The following is a 19,197-nucleotide window of genomic DNA, read 5'->3' as shown; positions in this document are numbered from 1 at the left end:
ATTTAAAATGGGCAAATAGTAATTGGTTTACTTTGCTACAGAATTATGTGCTACATTTTTGGCGCAAAATGCTGTACCATGAGCCGAGCCCCTTTCCATTAGGCTAGATCTCCTCAGTGGGGTGGATTATTATTATTTGAATTACTTGTTTCAGAAGTACAAAATGTGTCAAATTACGGCAGAATCCAGGTGAGGCCCAATAGTAAACGTGAAATCAGCCGAACAGTGTGAGGGTCGGGTCTTGCTGAAGTGTTTAAGATGCAGAAGGTAAAAAAAATTAAAATTGAAGGTTTACAAGGTGAACCTGTTACCACTCGCCTCCATCCCTGATCCACAGTTCTTCCACCTCAATGCTGAAAATCTGCACTTTTTCTTAAAGGGGTTTCTTTGAGGGTTGTTCATGACAACGGCCCCTGCATGCAGAATATGGGTTTGCAAACCTGCTCTTTTATAAGTTTAGTGATATCTCTTTGTTGACCTGGATCGTCTCAGAAATACAGCTGCTCCTCATAAAAACAATCCGTCAAGTTCACAGATGATGACCTCTAAGAATACATCTTCTCTTTAAGTCAGGTCTCCCTGTGGTGCTATCCACCATATCCAGCTGACAGCTCTGCCCGGTATTACTATGGCGATATATTCATCAGAGGTTTTTCTAAATTTAATTAGTGGAGGTGCTCCCTGAACTCCTGACCTCCATTATTCATAAGGAATGGTCATTGTGGAGCCTTTGATTATCACTCTGTCTGTTCTTGTCTTTATCTTCCTCATTGCCATCCTCTCCTTCGACTTCTTCAAATGTCGATGACCAAGAGAAAGTGGTAAAAGATGCGTTTTTTGTGCTGTCAGTGAAATTTAGAGTAATGGATGTTGGAATTTCAATTTGTAGTCTCTGCTTTGTATTCAGCAAAGGCTGAACGTGCTCTTAACCTCCCCCAAAGTCATTAGTCCCCATCCATCTCGTGTGGGATGTGGAAGGACCTTCTGAACGCACATTTGTTTTTTATTTATTTCGGGTTTTCCTCCCAGCATCCAGCAACTGGAAAACGCTCTGTTCTTTCTCTTAAGTGAACAGTAATTGTTAATGTCAGGAAATTACCAAGTCGCCGGGCAATCTCTTCTAATGGAGCGTGTAACCGTTTATACTCAACCTACCCGTCATGAGGGGATCATGGTTCGATTAACTCAATGTGTATTTCCAGCAATTTTCAGCTTGATCCCCAGCACTTTGAATAATGAAAGATTCCGGCTTTTTGGAGGGACGATAAATCAATGTGGCGAGCTGTAGAGGCGTTAACTTGGAGCTTGATTGCAGTAAACTTTAAATGGACAGTTAACAAAAGTCATTAAAAAAAATTGGAATTTAAAATTGATGGGTTATCTTCCAGGTAGGCCACCAGCATCTATCTGCCAGAGTCTGACAACTTGTAACCCGCCAATCAGTTGTTTCCAAGTAGCTGTGGAATTGAAGTTGGTTCTGGAACTACACAGCTCTGTCCATTGTGCAGTAGACATACTTGTAACTGCAGCGCTGCTCCCATTCACTTCAGTGGACGGAGCTGTATTCTTCCTGCACTGGAGATACTTAGAAACAACTGATCAGCGAGGATACAGGATTTTGGACACCCACTGAACTGATATTGATGGCCTGTCTTGAGGATAGGCCATTAGTATTAAAATCCTGGAGAACCCCTTTAAGGTTTGCTATATCTGTATTACATATCAGGTTCTACTGCTTCTGTACCCACTGTGATACTTCAGGTGAAGACTGCCATAACATCAGGGGTTCTGATACCCATATTCCTAAAGCTTATTCCTGCTGGAACTATCTGGATAAATAATGTAATCACGTTGGGCGGCTGCGCAGTGAAAGCTCCCAGTGCATATACTGAGCATATCCATAGGCCGCCATTCCACAACAGAGACCAAAAGTTTCAGTGGGCCACCGCTGCATGCAGTAGACCATTGGGCATCATAGCCTTCTGTAGGATGTATGTCAGGATGATGTATACCTTCAGTGTAAGGCACAGATCAGGTGTGAACAAAGACTAATGACCTTCATTACTGTCACATTTTACCCTGAACTGGAACAATGCCGTTCACTATTGGCACTTGGCTTGTACCTGGAGATATTCTGTGTAGCTGGAGGTGAGGCTAGGCATTTTTGGGGAATCATATCATCTTCTCCCTAACCCAAAAAGTCACCCTCATTTTGTGTCTAATACATGAAACTGTGCGCTGTCATGCCTGTCGTTGCTTTGCTCTTCCTGTGTGTGTTAATTGGACATGGACAGAGGGGGTCGCTTCACTCAACGGGGATGATGTACAGTACAGACCAAAAGTTTGGACACACCTTCTCATTCAAAGAGTTTTCTTTATTTTCATGACTATGAAAATTGTAGATTCACACTGAAGGCATCAAAACTATGAATTAACACATGTGGAATTATATACATAACAAACAAGTGTGAAACAACTGAAAATATGTCATATTCTAGGTTCTTCAAAGTAGCCACCTTTTGCTTTGATTACTGCTTTGCACACTCTTGGCATTCTCTTGATGAGCTTCAAGAGGTAGTCCCCTGAAATGGTTTTCACTTCACAGGTGTGCCCTGTCAGGTTTAATAAGTGGGATTTCTTGCCTTATAAATGGGGTTGGGACCATCAGTGGCGTTGAGGAGAAGTCAGGTGGATACACAGCTGATAGTCCTACTGAATAGACTGTTAGAATTTGTATTATGGCAAGAAAAAAGCAGCTAAGTAAAGAAAAACGAGTGGCCATCATTACTTTAAGAAATGAAGGTCAGTCAGTCAGCCGAAAAATTGGGAAAACTTTGAAGGTAAGGGCTATTTGACCATGAAGGAGAGTGATGGGGTGCTGCGCCAGATGACCTGGCCTCCACAGTCACCGGACCAGAACCTAATCGAGATGGTTTGGGGTGAGCTGGACCGCAGAGTGAAGGCAAAAGGGCCAACAAGTGCTAAGCATCTCTGGGAACTGCTTCAAGACTGTTGGAAGACCATTTCAGGGGACTACCTCTTGAAGCTCATCAAGAGAATGCCAAGAGTGTGCAAAGCAGTAATCAAAGCAAAAGGTGGCTACTTTGAAGAACCTAGAATATGACATATTTTCAGTTGTTTCACACTTGTTTGTTATGTATATAATTCCACATGTGTTAATTCATAGTTTTGATGCCTTCATAGTCATGAAAATAAAGAAAACTCTTTGAATGAGAAGGTGTGTCCAAACTTTTGGTCTGTACTGTATGTGCTGACTTTATAGTAGGTTCACCCTTGGTTGTGGTCCATGGAGTGAAGTAGCAGCAACCAACCTCCAAAAACAAGAGCCAGGCTTGACGTAACACAAGAGATACCCTCTATCCCAAAGAATCAGCAGAACCAGTGGAGACTGATGACTGATCCTTCATATCATCACTTGTAGTCCACTTGGACATCTTTCCAAGGCACGGCCGCACTGTGCTGCTTCTCTCACCAAGTTGTGTAAATGTGATATCGAGCAAATATACAGAAAACATATTCCAAGCATTTGGTAAACTGTGCCCATAAGTGCAGCACAAAGTAAACTGCACGTGTGAGAGTCGCGCAAAGTTCATGGACCTCACCGTCTCCCCCATCACTTTCCACCTTCTGCACATCATGTAGTAATACTCTAATACCGCCCTCTACATGGTGACGCACTGTCTATAATATGCACCCTAGGACAGGCCTACATGACTTCACCAGGTGCCACCATCATTCTGGAACCTGTTCAGACTGGTCTTTACTAGAAGATAAGGCATCATCCTGGAAACGTTTCCTTCTTTTACACACAGCATCGTTTCAGCAGTCCTGGGAATGGGACTCGTCTGGGAGATTAAACAACATGGAATATTTTCATTTCTGATGATCACAACCTTGTACAGATGCTTCTGGGTCGAACTGTGATATCACATGCCGGTACTGCTTATTCCGCGGTTATTAGGCAGCAGCGGACCTGCCCCAGAAATGCTTTAAAAGCTGCCGGCGGCTCCAGGGACTTTGTATCTTCTCCTTCTGATCTCAGTAATTTTCTCACACAATCCAAAAACGTACTGATAAGTTGAAATGGCTTCCATAAGTTTGGCCTAGTGTATGTGAGAGATCACTCCAGGGCTGAGTAGTAAATTGTGTGAAAGATAGGAGTAGTAGATTGTGAGCTCCTGAGGGCAGGGATGAGAGACGTTTACTGTGAAATAGGGAAATTACATTTTAAGCTCCTGGGACATTGATGATGGGAGTGATACACTATGTGTGAGATCGAGATTAGATTGTGAGCTCCTGGGGACAGGGTTGATGAGAGTGATATATTGTGTGTGAGATAGAGAGATTAGATTGTGAGCTGCTTGGAGCAGGGATGATGGGAGTGATTTATCGTTTAGACCACACTTTACACCTTACAGTACGTATGTTCCTGTGGATAGGGGATAACTTATAAACTGGCCACTACGCCTTCAACTAGTTAATCAATGAGGGTCTGAATGCTGGGACCCCGCTGATCCAGAGAATTGTCGTGCATGTACCCTGCTGCGCCATTTATTCTCTCTGGGAGTGGCGGAGATAACAAGTGCTGTACTTCACTATCTCCAGCGCTCCCATAGAAAATGAATGGAGCGGAGGGGCACATGCTCCTGTTAGAATAGGAGAACAGGACCCCCGTTCTCAGGATCAGTGGGGATCACAGCAATCAGCTAGTTATCTCCTATCCTGTGGATAAATTTGGCACAACCCCTTTAATACGAGGGTTTGTGCAATCACTTCTCTCTCCCGCTCTCATGCTGGTTACATTACAAATGACAGGCTGATATGTGTGGACGTGCTGGCGACAAACGATTATCGCCCCCCTAGAAGACCCACAGTGACGAGCCTTCGGTCCTAGTCCTTGCCTTCATCTCAGCTTGGAAAAGGACCACAGTGTCGGAGATGATTGTGGTGATCTTGGAGATGCATTTCTGCACGGATTTAGCATTATACAATTTGTGTGCAGGCCTTTTATACAATACTGGACCTTTTTTAATGTTTATTTTTAAAAGCTGTAAAACATAACAAAAGCTGTCAAATATTTAGTAACGCTGTAATGATACTGACCCACAGAATCAAGTCATCGTGTCATCTGAAGCACAGTGAAAGCCTAAAAAACATTTTGTTCATGCCATCCCACGTAGAGTTGCTCAGTACATTATATGGAACATTAAATGGTACCATGAAAAAGTACAAAAATCTGCAAGAACGAGCCATCGTACGGCTCTGCCGACGGGAAAAAAATAAATCCTCACCTCCAAAATTGGCTTAGTGTTTAATCGGTTAAGATAGTATAAAAAGATTGTGACCTTCTGAGCACAGGGATGATGGGAGTGATGCATTTGTCTGTGTGTAGTACGGAGAATAGATTGTGAGCTTCAGTGGTCAGGGATGATGAGAGTGATATAGTACACATAAGTAGAATAGATTGTGAGCTCCAGTGGTCATGGATGATGAGAGTGATACAGTACGTAAGTGGAATAGATTGTGAGCTCCAGCGGTCAGGGATGATGGGAGTGATACAGTACATAAGTGGAAAAGATTGTGAGCTCCAGCGGTCAGGGATGATGGGAGTGATACAGTGCATAAGTAGGATAGATTGTGAGCTCCAGTGGTCAGGGATGATGGGAGTGATACAGTACATAAGTGGAATAGATTGTGAGCTCCTCGGGTGCATTATCCATACAATTGCCTTATGCTGTACATAAAAATTAGTTGTTTCAAAGAGGAGAAATACAAGAATAAACACTATACACATTATACAAGAGGTTCTGGGAAAGCGCCCTAACCCCCCAGTTTCCTCTGATGCTATAAGATTGTGATAGGGACGCCCCCGCACACAAACCTGAACCAAGAGGAACATGCCAATATGATAACATGAAGCTCTGTTCTCCGGAGCTGACAATCTACTGGATCATATAGAATAGGAATCACATTAGTCATTTCCTCCTCCACATAAAGATGCATTTCTTTCCCAGTCTATAAACTCTGCGCTGAGCAGCGGATATGACTGACCCCGAAGAGATAAAATCGCCCAATAGAACAGAGAGCGTTACCCACAGAAGAGGTCTTTTGTCTGCTACAAGAGGCGTCATATCTGCGGTTGGATATATGGGTGGGATGAAGTTACCCAATACCGTCGAGGAGATGACCTTCCAAACCGCTGTTGTGGGGAGAGGGCTACAGGGCAAAGGTCATACAGGAAGAGACTGTAATAACGAGCTTCACACTAAGCGTGAGAAATGCCCCGGGACCGCCTGCCCCCCCACAGACGCTGGAAATACTGCAAATCGGTGCAGAGTGGGTAATGACACTTTACAACTATTTGTGTTACAAGAAAATGGCAGAAGACATAAGAGGGGCCAAATGCGATATCTGGCAATTTAAAGGAATGGTTCTTATGTAGCCCTGCCAAACGTGAGGTGGCCAGACATTATGTGTCGACTCTATACAGGGGTCTCCAGAGAGGAGGAAGGTCCATAACAGGCAATGTAAGAAGAACCTGCTTACTTTGGAAAGATGGCAGCCATCATTGCAGATGCATATCCTGGCTTGCAGATGCCCTCGGAGAAGTTTGCATACTTGGTTGCAAGTTCTGCTGATCTGGAAAAAAATGAAACACAAAACGATCAAAACAGATGTACAGGATGAAAAGACGACAAAAACACTAAAGAAACCTCCATGAGAATTACATATAATATACATTAACCTAGAGATCAACTGAAGGAACAGCTCCCAGCAAAATAAACGAGTTATCAACATATGTGAACTAATTTTTTTTGTCTGAACAGATGGCGCCAAGCTATATAAGTAATTGAACACCAGGTGGCGCCATGCTATATAAGTAATTGAACACCAGGTGGCGCCATGCTATATAAGTAACTGAACACCAGGTGGCGCCACACTACACTGAACAAAAATATAAACGCAACACTTTTGGTTTTGCTCCCATTTTGCATGAGCTGAACTCAAAGATCTAAAACATTTTCTACAGACACAGAAGACCCATTACTCTCAAATAGTGTTCACAAATCTGTCTGAATCTGTGTTAGTGAGCACTTCTCCTTTACTGAGATAATCCATCCCACCTCACAGGTGTGGCATATCAAGGTGCTGATTGGACAGCATGAATATTGCAAAGGTGTGTCTTATACTGCCCACAATAAAAGACCACTCTGAAATGTGCAGTTTGATCACATAGCACAATGCCACAGATGTCGCAACGTTTGAGGGAGCGTGCAATTGGCATGCTGACAGCAGGAATGTCTACCAGAGCTGTTGCCCGTGCAATGAATGTTCATTTCTCTACCATAAGCCGTCTCCAAAGGCTCTTCAGAGAATTTGGCAGTACATCCAACCGCCCTCACAACCGCAGACCACGTGTAACCACACCAGCCCAGGACCTCCACATCCAGCATGTTCACCTCCATGATCGTCTCTTGTTACTGGCACATGATGGGGGGGCTCTTATTACTGGCACATGATGGGGGGGGCTCTTATTACTGGCACATGATGGGGGGCTTATTACTGGCACATGATGGAAGGGCTCTTGTTACTGGCACATTGGAGGGGCTCTTATTACTGGCACACGATGGGGGTGCTCTTATTACTGGCACGTGATGGGGGGCTGGGCTCTTATTACTGGCACGTGATGGGGGGCTCTTATTACTGGCATGATGGGGAGCTGTTGTTACTGGCACATAATGGGGGGTTCTTGTTTTTTGGCACATTATTGGGGGCACTTATTACTGGCACATTATTGGGGGCACTCATTACTGGCACATTGGGGGGGCTCTTATTACTGGCACATGATGGGGGCTCTTGTTACTGGCTTATGATGGTGGGGGGGTCTTATTACTGGCATGTGATGGGGTGCTCTTATTACTGGCACGTGATGGGGGCTCTTATTACTGGCACGTGATGGGGGCTCTTATTACTGGCACATGATGGGGGGCTCTTGTTACTGGAACATTGGGGGGCTCTTATTACTGGCACACGATGGGGGGGCTCTTATTACTGGCACATGATGGGGGCTGGGCTCTTATTACTGGCACATGATGGGGGGCTCTTGTTACTGGCACATGATGGGGGGTTCTTGTTTTTTGGTACATTATTGGGGGCACTTATTACTGGCACATTATTGGGGGCACTCATTACTGGCACATTGGGGGGGCTCTTATTACTGGCACATGATGGAGGGGCTCTTGTTACTGGCTTATGATGGTGGGGGGGTCTTATTACTGGCATGTGATGGGGTGCTCTTATTACTGGCACGTGATGGGAGCTCTTATTACTGGCACATGATGGGGGGGCTCTTGTTACTGGTACATTGGGGGGGCTCTTATTACTGGCACACGATGGGGGGGCTCTTATTACTGGCACGTGATGGGGGCTCTTATTACTGGCACATGATGGGGGGCTCTTGTTACTGGCACATGATGGGGGGTTCTTGTTTTTTGGCACATTATTGGGGGCACTTATTACTGGCACATTATTGGGGGCACTCATTACTGGCACATTGGGGGGGCTCTTATTACTGCCACATGATGGGGGGGCTCTTGTTACTGGCACATTGGGGGGGCTCTTATTACTGGCACACGATGGGGGGCTCTTGTTAATGGCAAATTGGGGGGCTCTTATTATTTGCACATGATGGGGGGGGCTCTTGTTACTGGCACATGATGGGGGGGCTCTTATTACTGGCATGTGATGGGGTGCTCTTATTACTGGCACGTGATGGGGGCTCTTATTACTGGCACGTGATGGGGGGGCTCTTGTTACTGGCACATTGGGGGGCTCTTATTACTGGCACATGATGGGGGGGCTCTTATTACTGGCACGTGATGGGGGGCTCTTATTACTGGCCCGTGATGGGGGGCTCTTATTACTGGCACGTGATGGGGGGCTCTTATTACTGGCACGTGATGGGGGGCTCTTATTACTGGCACATAATGTGGGGGCTCTTGTTACTGGCACATGATGGGGGGCTCTTGTTACTGGCACATTATTGGGGGCACTCATTACTGGCACATTATTGGGGGCACTTATTACGGGCACATTATTTGTGGGCACTATAGGGGCATCTACTAAGGCCACAAAAAAGGGGTATTTTATATGGGGGGCTCTATACAGTAGCATTTTATACTGGGACACATTATGGTGGGTACTATGGGGAAGAGGGGAGAGGAGTACTATGGGGTCATCTACGGGGGGGCACTAAGAAGGGGTATTTTATACTTGCAAATTATGGGGGACACTGAGGGCATCTACTGGGGCACTATATATGGGGCATTTTATACTGGTACATTATGGGGGGCACTAGGAGGAAGGGGAGCGAGGAGCACTATGGGGGCATTTGCTGGGGGCACTACATAGGGGTATTTTATACGGGCACTTTATGGGAGCACTATGGGGACATTAGCTCAACTGGGGGCATTATAAGGGGGTCACATTATAAGGAGAATTATTTCTATTGGGGGGGGTTGGCATTATGGTGGGCTTTATTACTCCCCCATGGTATGACCCCCTAGTAGCAGCACCGGCCTCTCTCTGCTCTGCTATCCCTCTGCCCCTTCTCCAAATCCTAATTATGAAATCTTTCTTATTAGGAAAAAACACAACATCAGCTCCACCGAGCCCCCGGCCAAGTGTTGAAGAGGCATCCGAGATCCCCAAGGGCCAAGACAAGTAATTGTAAGTTTTCATGTGAAATATGTTTATGTTATACACATATAGCCTACACTGTGCCACACAATATACAGTATACCTCTACACTGTGTAGTCTGTTCTATAAGCACCATTGTTTTGTCGCGGCGGACAGAAAATAATCTGGAAGTGCCCCTCCCGAGACCAGGCTCTGGATCCGCCACTGGACCGCTCACAGAAGTTTACATTTCTTCTAAACTTTAATCCGTATCCTCTGACCTGCAGAAATCAGCGCTCGCTCTGTAACAACTAACAGGCAGTGCCTGTAGGCTGTAGCCTGGCCCTGTTACCGAAGCTAGCTGAGTGGTGTAAGGTTAAGGTACTAGTAGAGATGAGCGGCCGCTGAATCCTGATTTAAAGTTATTGCAGGATATGGATTGCAGTTTAGAAATGTCAAATGTACACTCCTGTGAGCGGTGGGGAGGGAGATCTGTGGATGACACTGTTATGGGGAGTGGGATTTGTGGATGACACTGTTATAGGGAGGGAAATCTGTGTATGGCACTGTCATGGGGTGGATCTGTGGATGACACTGCTATAGGGAGGGGGATCTGTGGATGACACTGTTATAGGGAGGGAGATCTGTGGGTGACACTGTTATAGGGAGGGGGATCTGTGGATGACACTGCTATAGGGAGGGGGATCTGTGGATGACACTGCAATAGGGAGGGGAATCTGTGGATGACACTGCTATAGGGAGGAAGATCTGTGGATGACACTGTTATAGGGAGGGGGATCTGTTGATGACACTGTTATAGGGAGGGGGATTTTTGGATGACATTGTTATATAGGGAGTGGGATCTGTGGATGACACTGTTTTAGGGAGGGGGATCTGTGGATGACACTGTTATAGGGAGGGGGATCTGTGGATGACACTGTTATAGGGAGGGGGATCTGTAGATGACACTGTTATAGGGAGGGGGATCTGTGGATGACACTGTTATAGGGAGGGAAATCTGTGTGTGGCACTGTCATGGGGTGGATCTGTGGATGACACTGCTATAGGGAGGGGGATCTGTGGATGACACTGTTATAGGGAGGGAGATCTGTGGGTGACACTGTTATAGAGAGGGGGATCTGTGGATGACACTGCAATAGGGAGGGGAATCTGTGGATGACACTGCTATAGGGAGGAAGATCTGTGGATGACACGGTTATAGGAAGGGGGATCTGTTGATGACACTGTTATAGGGAGGGGGATTTTTGGATGACATTGTTATAGGGAGTGGGATCTGTGGATGACACTGTTTTAGGGAGGGGGATCTGTGGATGACACTGTTATAGGGAGGGGATCTGTGGATGACACTGTTATAGGGAGGGGGATCTGTAGATGACACTGTTATAGGGAGGGGGTTCTGTGGATGACATTGTTATAGGGAGGGGGATCTGTGGATGACAATGTCATGGGGTGGATCTCTGGATGACACATATAGCATAAGATGCTATATACGGTATGTGTCATCCACATATCCCCCTCCATAACATTGTCATCCACAGATCCCCCTCCCTATAACAGTGTAATCCACAGGCAACTAGGACATGTTGAAATCTGAGTGATTGTATTATTTTTTTTAAACCACAGACAGCAGGACTTTTCTTCCCTGTTGCGGTTTTAGGTATTGGGTAAAGTATCGCAGCATTTCTAAGCATACTTGTGTAAATGTACCGTTGTTATAGCTGCCCCCCTACTTTTGTTCTGGCCCCAAAATTTGAAAGCTAGAGATACCACTGTGCACAAACTGTCAGAAACCGTCTGAGGGAAGCTCATCTGCATGCTCGTCGTCCTCATCAGGGTCTGGACCTGACTGCATTTTGTCGTCGTAACCGACTTGAGTGGGCAAATGCTCACATTCGATGGTGTCTGGCACGTTTGAGAGGCGTTCTGTTCACGGATAAGTCCCAGTTGTCAGGGCAGATGGCAGACAGCGTGTGTGGCGTTGGGTGGGTGAGCGGTTTGCTGACGTCACTGTTGTGGATCGAGTGGCCCAGGGTGGCGGTGGGTTATATTATGGACAACGAACACAGGTGCATTTTATTGATGGCATTTTGAATGCACAGAGATACCGTGACGAGATCTTGAGGCCCATTGTTGTGCCGTTCATCCACGACCATCGCCTCATGTTGCAGCATGATAATACACGGCCCCATATTGCAAGGATCTGTACACAATTCCTGGAAGCTGAAAACATCCCAGTTCTTGCATGGCCAGCATACTCACCGGACATGTCACCCATTGAGCATGTTTGGGATGCTCTGGATCGGCGTATACGACAGCGTGTTCCAGTTCCTGCCAATATTCTGCAACTTCGCAGTTATTGAAGAGGAGTGGACCAGCATTCCAGGGGCCACAATCAACAAACTGATCAACTCTATGTGATGGTGTAAGGCAAAACTGTGCACATTTCAGAGTGGACCTTTATTGTGGGCAGTCTAAGGCACACCTGAGCAATATTCATGCTGTCTAATCAGCAGCTTGATATGCCACACCTTTGAGGTGGGATGGATTATCTCGGCAAAGGAGAAGTGCTCACTAACACAGATTTAGACAGATTTGTGAACAATATTTGAGAGTAATGGGTCTTTTGTGTATGTAGAAAATGTTTCAGATCTTTCAGTTCAGCTCATGCAAAATGGGAGCAAAAAGGGAATGTGTTGCATTTATATTTTTGCTCAGTGAATGTAAGTAAATGAACACCAGGTGGCGCCATACTATGTAAGTAACTGAACACCAGGTGGTGCCATACTATGTAAGTAACTGATCACCAGGTGATGCCATACTATATAAGTAACTGAACACCAGGTTGAGCCATACTATGTAAGTAACTGAACACCAGGTAGTACCATACTATGTAAGTAACTGAACACCATGTAGAGCCATACTATGTAAGTAACTGAACACCAGGAGGAGCCATACTATGTTAGTAACTGAACACCAGGTGGCACCATACTATGTAAGTAACTGAACACCAGGTGGCGCCATATTATTTAAGTAACGGAACACCAGGTGGAGCCATACTATGTAAGTAACTGAACACCAGGAGGAGACATACTATGTTAGTAACTGAACACCAGGTGGCGCCATATTATGTAAGTAACTGAACACCAGGTGGCGCCATATTATGTAAGTAACTGAACACCAGGGGGAGCCATACTATGTTAGTAACTAAACACCAGGTGGCGCCATACTATGTAAGTAACTGAACACCAGGGGGCCCCATACTATGTTAGTAACTAAACACCAGGTGGTACCATGCTATGTAAGTAACTGAATAAAAATAAGACGGGATGTCCAGCTTTCCAAAAAAGACGTTGTTCTTTATTCCAAAATGACACAGGATAAAAAACAATCCAACACGGCAAGCAGGTCTACATGTTTCGGATCCTCTAATACTGATCCTTATTCATGACACATTGGTTGCTGAATGGCTACATACTTAAATAGCTGAACTTCCTAGCACTCGCAGATGGTTTGGATGAGCAGGAGTGGACACACAAATTGGGTTCCGCCTACTATCCAAATGCCATGTGAGTATAAAGGCAAAGATACATATAGAAATAAAAAGTTGGATATGTCAAAAAACACATAAACAGTTTTAAAAGTATATCTGAGCAAAGATCAGTAATGCAGGATTAAATCATGTTTGCGATTTAACCCTGCTGGGACCCGGGATCCCATACAAAAAATCCAGTAGGATTCCCTGTTAAGGAGCTTTCGCTTGTAGTCACCACCTCTAGCAGGAGGATTAACCCTTTCTAGGGCCTGAACCTGAAAACCTGCAGTATCTCCCTGATGAGAGACCGCAAAATGTAGACTGGCCGCTGAAACATTTCTTTCTCTGGTATGTGGAATGTCTGAAAGGTGTTTACAGATTCTGACTTTTAAACTATTGGTTGTGCATCCAATATATTGCAGACTGCATATAGTGCAGGTAATGCAATACACCACATGGTTCGTGTTGCAATTTACATATTGTTTGTCATCTTTAGAACAATTTCTTTTGGCCCGAATAAATTCCCCTTTAGGGATATTACGGACCACATGTGGAGGATGGCAAGATGTGGCCATGAGAGTTGTATTACCTGACGTGTCCTTGCGATAGGTACTAGAGTGGACTTGATGAGTCGCAGAGTCACCCTCCAAAGAGAGATCAAGAAAGGCAATGGGGGTGATGTCATGTGAAATGGTAAATTTTAGACAGCAATGGTTATTATTGAGAAAGGTCCAAAAAGATGGCACGGCTGCAGAATCGCCTGACCACACGAACAGCAGGTCATCGATATAGCGACCGTACCATCTCAGGGAGCCGATCCAAGGGTTATCTGCTGAAAATAAAAAGTGACATTCCCACCATGCCATATAAATGTTTGCCATGGAGGGCGAAAATTTTGCCCCCATGGAAACTCCTGTCAATTGCAAGAAGTAACGTTGCGAGAACATAAAGACATTATGTTTTAGCAGAAAGAGCACAACCCGACAAACAAAATCCTGGAAGGTAGGAGAAAAGTCAGAATAGACATTCAAAAACCAAGCTAAGGAAACCATGGCCAAATTGTGAGGGATGACCGTATATAGGGATGTAACATCCGCTGTGATTCAAGAGAAGTGCTGTTCCCAACTGGTGCCCCTTCCAAGCACCGTCCGTGCTTCCACTGCAAGACTGACCAGGTGAGCGCCGCCTACCGAACTTTTATACCTATGTAAGTAACTGAACACCAGGTGGAGCCATACTATGTAAGTAACTGAACACCAGGGGGCGCCATACTATGCAACTAACTGAACACCAGGCGGAGCCATACTATGTAAGTAACTGATCACCAGGCGGAGCCATACTGTGTAAGTAACGGAACACCAGGTGGAGCCATACTATGTAAGTAACTGAACACCAGGTGGAGCCATACTATGTAAGTAACTGAACACCAGGTGGAGCCATACTATGTAAGTAACTGAACACCAGGTGGCGCCATACTATGTAAGTAACTGAACACCAGGGGGAGCCATACTATATAAGTAACTGAACACCAGGTAGTACCATACTATGTAAGTAACTGAACACCAGGTAGAGCCATACTATGTAAGTAACTGAACACCAGGAGGAGCCATACTATGTTAGTAACTGAACACCAGGTGGCACCATACTATGTAAGTAACTGAACACCAGGTGGTACCATGCTATGTAAGTAACTGAACACCAGGTGGAGCTATAATATGTAAGTAACTGAACACCAGGGGGACCCATACTATAAGTAACTGAACACCAGGTGGAGCCATACTATGTAAGTAACTGAACACCAGGGGGAGCCTTACTATAAGTAACTGAACACCAGGTGGAGCCATACTATGTAAGTAACTAAACACCAGGGGGAGCCATACTATGTAAGTAACTGAACTGCAGGGGATGCCATACTATGTAAGTAACTGAACACCAGGGGGTGTCATACTATGTAAGTAACTGAACACCAGGGGGTGCCATACTATGTAAGTAACTGAACACCAGGTGGAGCCATACTATGTAAGTAACTGAACACCAGGGGGTGCCATACTATGTAAGTAACTGAACACCAGGGGGAGCCATACTATGTAAGTAACTGAACACCTGGGGATGCCATACTATGTAAGTAACTGAACACCAGGTGGAGCCATACTGTGTAAGTAACTGAATACCAGGGGATGCCATACTATGTAAGTAACTGATCACCAGGTGGAGGCATACTATGTAAGTAACTGAACACCAGGGGATGCCATACTATGTAAGTAACTGAACACAAGGGTGCGGCATACTTTGTAAGTAAATGCTGTGCTATGTTAGAAAATGTCACTTTTTAAATAAGTTACAAAATACAAAATATGTTCATAATTAGGTGTTTTATTATTATATATAAAAAAAGCTGGTGGAATTAACCCTTTAATGGTATATAAGTATGTTCAGTTATGTAGAGTTGTGCCCCCTCTGCTCTGGCCATGTTACTGTACATTATGCAGGATTGAGAGCTGGAAGGCATGCTATTATGAAAAATGAGACCTCCAGCCTTATATTTCCAGAATCCCAATCAGTTCCTGGTTCTGCAGTCAGACAACAAGGGTACATCTAAATACTGAAGGAGAAATAATGGAATGGCTCACCCCCTATGGCTATGAAACAGGTGCTTTAACCTAAAATTGAATCACCCTATTCAATACGTGCACACTAGATAAAATAAACTTGAAAGGCAAGCACTCAAACTATCATGGAGCAGGCACACTATTTAATACTAATAGTACAGGGTATCACAATAATAACATCACTTAAAATATATAGCATAACCTCCTCCTCACAAGACCTCCTTCTCTCCTCTCCTCTTATCGCCTCTTCCCACAATCGACTCCAGGATTTCTCCTGTGCATCCCCCACACTCTGGAACTCGCTACCCCAACATATCAGACTCTCACCTACATTGGAATCCTTCAAAAGAAACCTGAAAACCCACCTCTTCAGACAAGCCTACAACCAGTGACCCTGCTGCCTCTATACCGCCATGACCAACTTCACCCGCACCTACTGTGTCCTTCTCCCATACCATGTAGATTGTAAGCCTCGCGGGCAGGGCCCTCTCTCCTTCTGTACCAGTCTGTAACTCGTCTTGTTTATGATTAGTGCAATTGTCTGTTTTATGTATGTGCACCGCTTATCATATGTACAGCGCTATGGAATGAATGGCGCTTTAATAATAAATAATAATAATAATAGCATATAACACTACAACACTAGAATTCAATAAAAATTAGATAAAAATAATAACAAAAAATCATTAAAAAATCGTAGAGGGATAAGGTGCAAGATAAGTTCCTGTCGAAATAAATTATATCAGTAGATGTCCTTATTGTGCATCTGGTATTAGCGCTGGAATACTGGCCGCCTGCACGCTTTGATATAGTATTGCATCCAAAATCACAGATAACAGTTTTGATAGCCGCAGTATATTGTACGGATAAATGATTGCTCACCGAGCACTCACCCCACCTGATGGTATGTGATGTTCACACTGACTAGCGTGCACTCAGGTGTAGGTGTTCCGGGCAAGTCAATACCTGCGTAGCGGTAAGATTTTCTTGCAATTGCCTGGACTGTCTCTATTCTGCTCCGTGCACAGTTCTCGCGAGAATTTGGATTCGAATTCACGGGTGCAGATCGCTTTTTGCCTTCATTTTCCAAATTACTGAAGAGTCGCCTCACCAGATTAAATTATAGAGTTGAAATCGCATGGCCATGCTTCAATTGGTTGTGGGATCTTTCAGAGCATCGGCATATAGCACCAGACGCGTTTTGAGGTCTTGCTGACCTCTTCCTCAGTGGTACATCTAAATACTGAACACGTGTATCAGCATTCTAGTACACAACCGTATTAGACTGTACTGAAACTGCTGGACAGGCGGAAAAAAGAAATTGGACTCTGTTATTCAGGGTATAGTGTTTCCTAAAGTAGTTTCAATAAATGAGTTTGGATGCCATATGATGGCAATGCAGAAGCAGGCGTATACACATGTGTTCATATGCCACCAGAAACACTGGCCTTGAGGACAGAAAGTATAGGTGCATAGCTCTACTAAATGAAGTTGTGGGTGTGAATAGGTTAAAAAAAAAATAATGGAGAGGAGACACGCCAGTGTCCATGTCTGCAATGTCAGGTTCCAGGTATGAACAGATAATTAAAACTACACAATGGCATCAGAATATGGCAGCAATCACTTATATCCGATAGTGAAGAGATCACAGTAACTTCTGGAATTCAGCATTTAAACCGTCACATCTGTGAAAAAGCGGCAACAAGATATTTTAAAGATGTCAACATAAAAATAAAAAAAACTGTAGGGAATGTAGGAAGGCAGCATCATACCAGGAGAGGTCTCACTATGGGCCCTGCACCTGCATCCTGGTGTCAGATAAGGAGTTTCGGATTCCAGGTGAGGAGCCTCATGTGGACAACCAAGAGCCCAACTTCCTCGAAACTATTCTTAAGAAAGTACTGGAAGAACATAAAAATCAATAAATACAGAAAGCGGTGCAGGAACGGCGGACAGGACATTGATGGCTTCAAAATTGTGTGAATCTCAGCAGGTGGAAGTGAGAAATAACGAGTGGCACCTTGATGAGATCAAAGAGTCATTCCTTAGAGATTCTGGTCCACACTAACATGACTTTGGAATTGCACAGTTGCTGTAGATTCACACCCAAATCCTTCTCTATAAGTCACTCTCCCAGTGCTACATCACCTTGGACATATGAAGCACAGAGATTATTACTACCAAGATGCATAACTTAACATTTGTCCACATTGAACCCCATTTGCCAAGTTGATGCCCAATCACTCAGAGCGTCCCAGTCAGCTTGTAGTTTGTGGACATCTTCCATAGACTGTACAGTATTACACAGCTAAGTGTCATCTGCAAATATAGATATGGTGCTATTAATCCCGTTCTCAATTTCATTAATAAATTAAATAACAGAGGACCCAGCACTGACCCTTGGGGTCACCACTTATAACCCGGACCATTCTTAATAGGAATCATCGACCACAACTCTCTGGACACGGTCCTTCAGCCAGTTTTCAATCCAATTACAAACTATACTTTCCAAGCCAATAGACCTTACTTTACTTATTAAGCGTCTAGTGACAGTATCAAAAGCCTTTGCAAAATCCAGAAACACTACATCCACAGCCGCCCCTCTGTCCAGGCTACTACTCACCTCACTACATCCACAGCCTCCCCTCTGTCCAGGCTACTACTCACCTCACTACATCCACAGCCGCCCCTCTGTCCAGGCTACTACTCACCTCACTACATCCACAGCCGCCCCTCTGTCCAGGCTACTATTTACCTCACTACATCCACAGCCGCCCCTCTGTCCAGGCTACTATTTACCTCACTACATCCACAGCCGCCCCTCTGTCCAGGCTTCTACTCACCTCACTACATCCACCCTTCTGTCCAGGCTTCTACTCACCTCACTACATCCACAGCCGCCCCTCTGTCCAGGCTTATAATATTATTTATAGTCACATACTCCTGTATATAGCCCCTTAAGATTCCTTCAAACATTTTTCCCACAACAGAAGTTAAACTAACTGGTCTATAATTACCTGTGAAGAACCTAGATCCTTTTTTGAATATGGGCACCACGTTTGCTTTGCGCCAATTAGAATCCTTAAAAATTATAAACAGGGGCACAGCAATGACTGAACGGAGCTCTTTAAGAACTCTTGGGTGTAATCCATCTGGACCCGGAGTTTTGTTCACATTTACCCTATTTAACTTCTCTTGGACCATATCTACAGTTAGCTAATTGAGTATATCACTGGATGAACTAACAACCCCGGCGCCACAGATATCAGCTCCTTTCTCTTCTTTTGTATATACAGAGCTAAAAAAACTATTTAGTAACTCTGCCTTTTCCTCAT

The 19,197-nt window shown here is 44.6% G+C and overlaps 1 protein-coding gene across 11 annotated transcripts in view; it reads right to left on the bottom strand.

Moving 5' to 3' along the window:
• The window catches only part of ST3GAL3 (ST3 beta-galactoside alpha-2,3-sialyltransferase 3), a 274,491-nt gene that overhangs the window by 83,986 nt on the left and 171,308 nt on the right, over positions 1–19,197 (bottom strand). For all 11 annotated transcript variants that reach the window (XM_040407845.1, XM_040407844.1, XM_040407848.1 and 8 more), the window contains one exon: positions 6,568–6,660. In XM_040407845.1, coding sequence (XP_040263779.1) covers positions 6,568–6,660 — 93 coding nt within the window. The remainder of the gene's footprint in view (positions 1–6,567; positions 6,661–19,197) is intronic.

The sequence above is a fragment of the Bufo bufo genome, chromosome 9 (assembly GCF_905171765.1).
Source record: "Bufo bufo chromosome 9, aBufBuf1.1, whole genome shotgun sequence".
NCBI classification, from domain to species: Eukaryota; Metazoa; Chordata; class Amphibia; order Anura; family Bufonidae; genus Bufo; species Bufo bufo.
The sequence above is the reverse complement of the archived record's forward strand: the minus strand, read 5'-3'. Positions and strand labels throughout refer to the sequence as shown.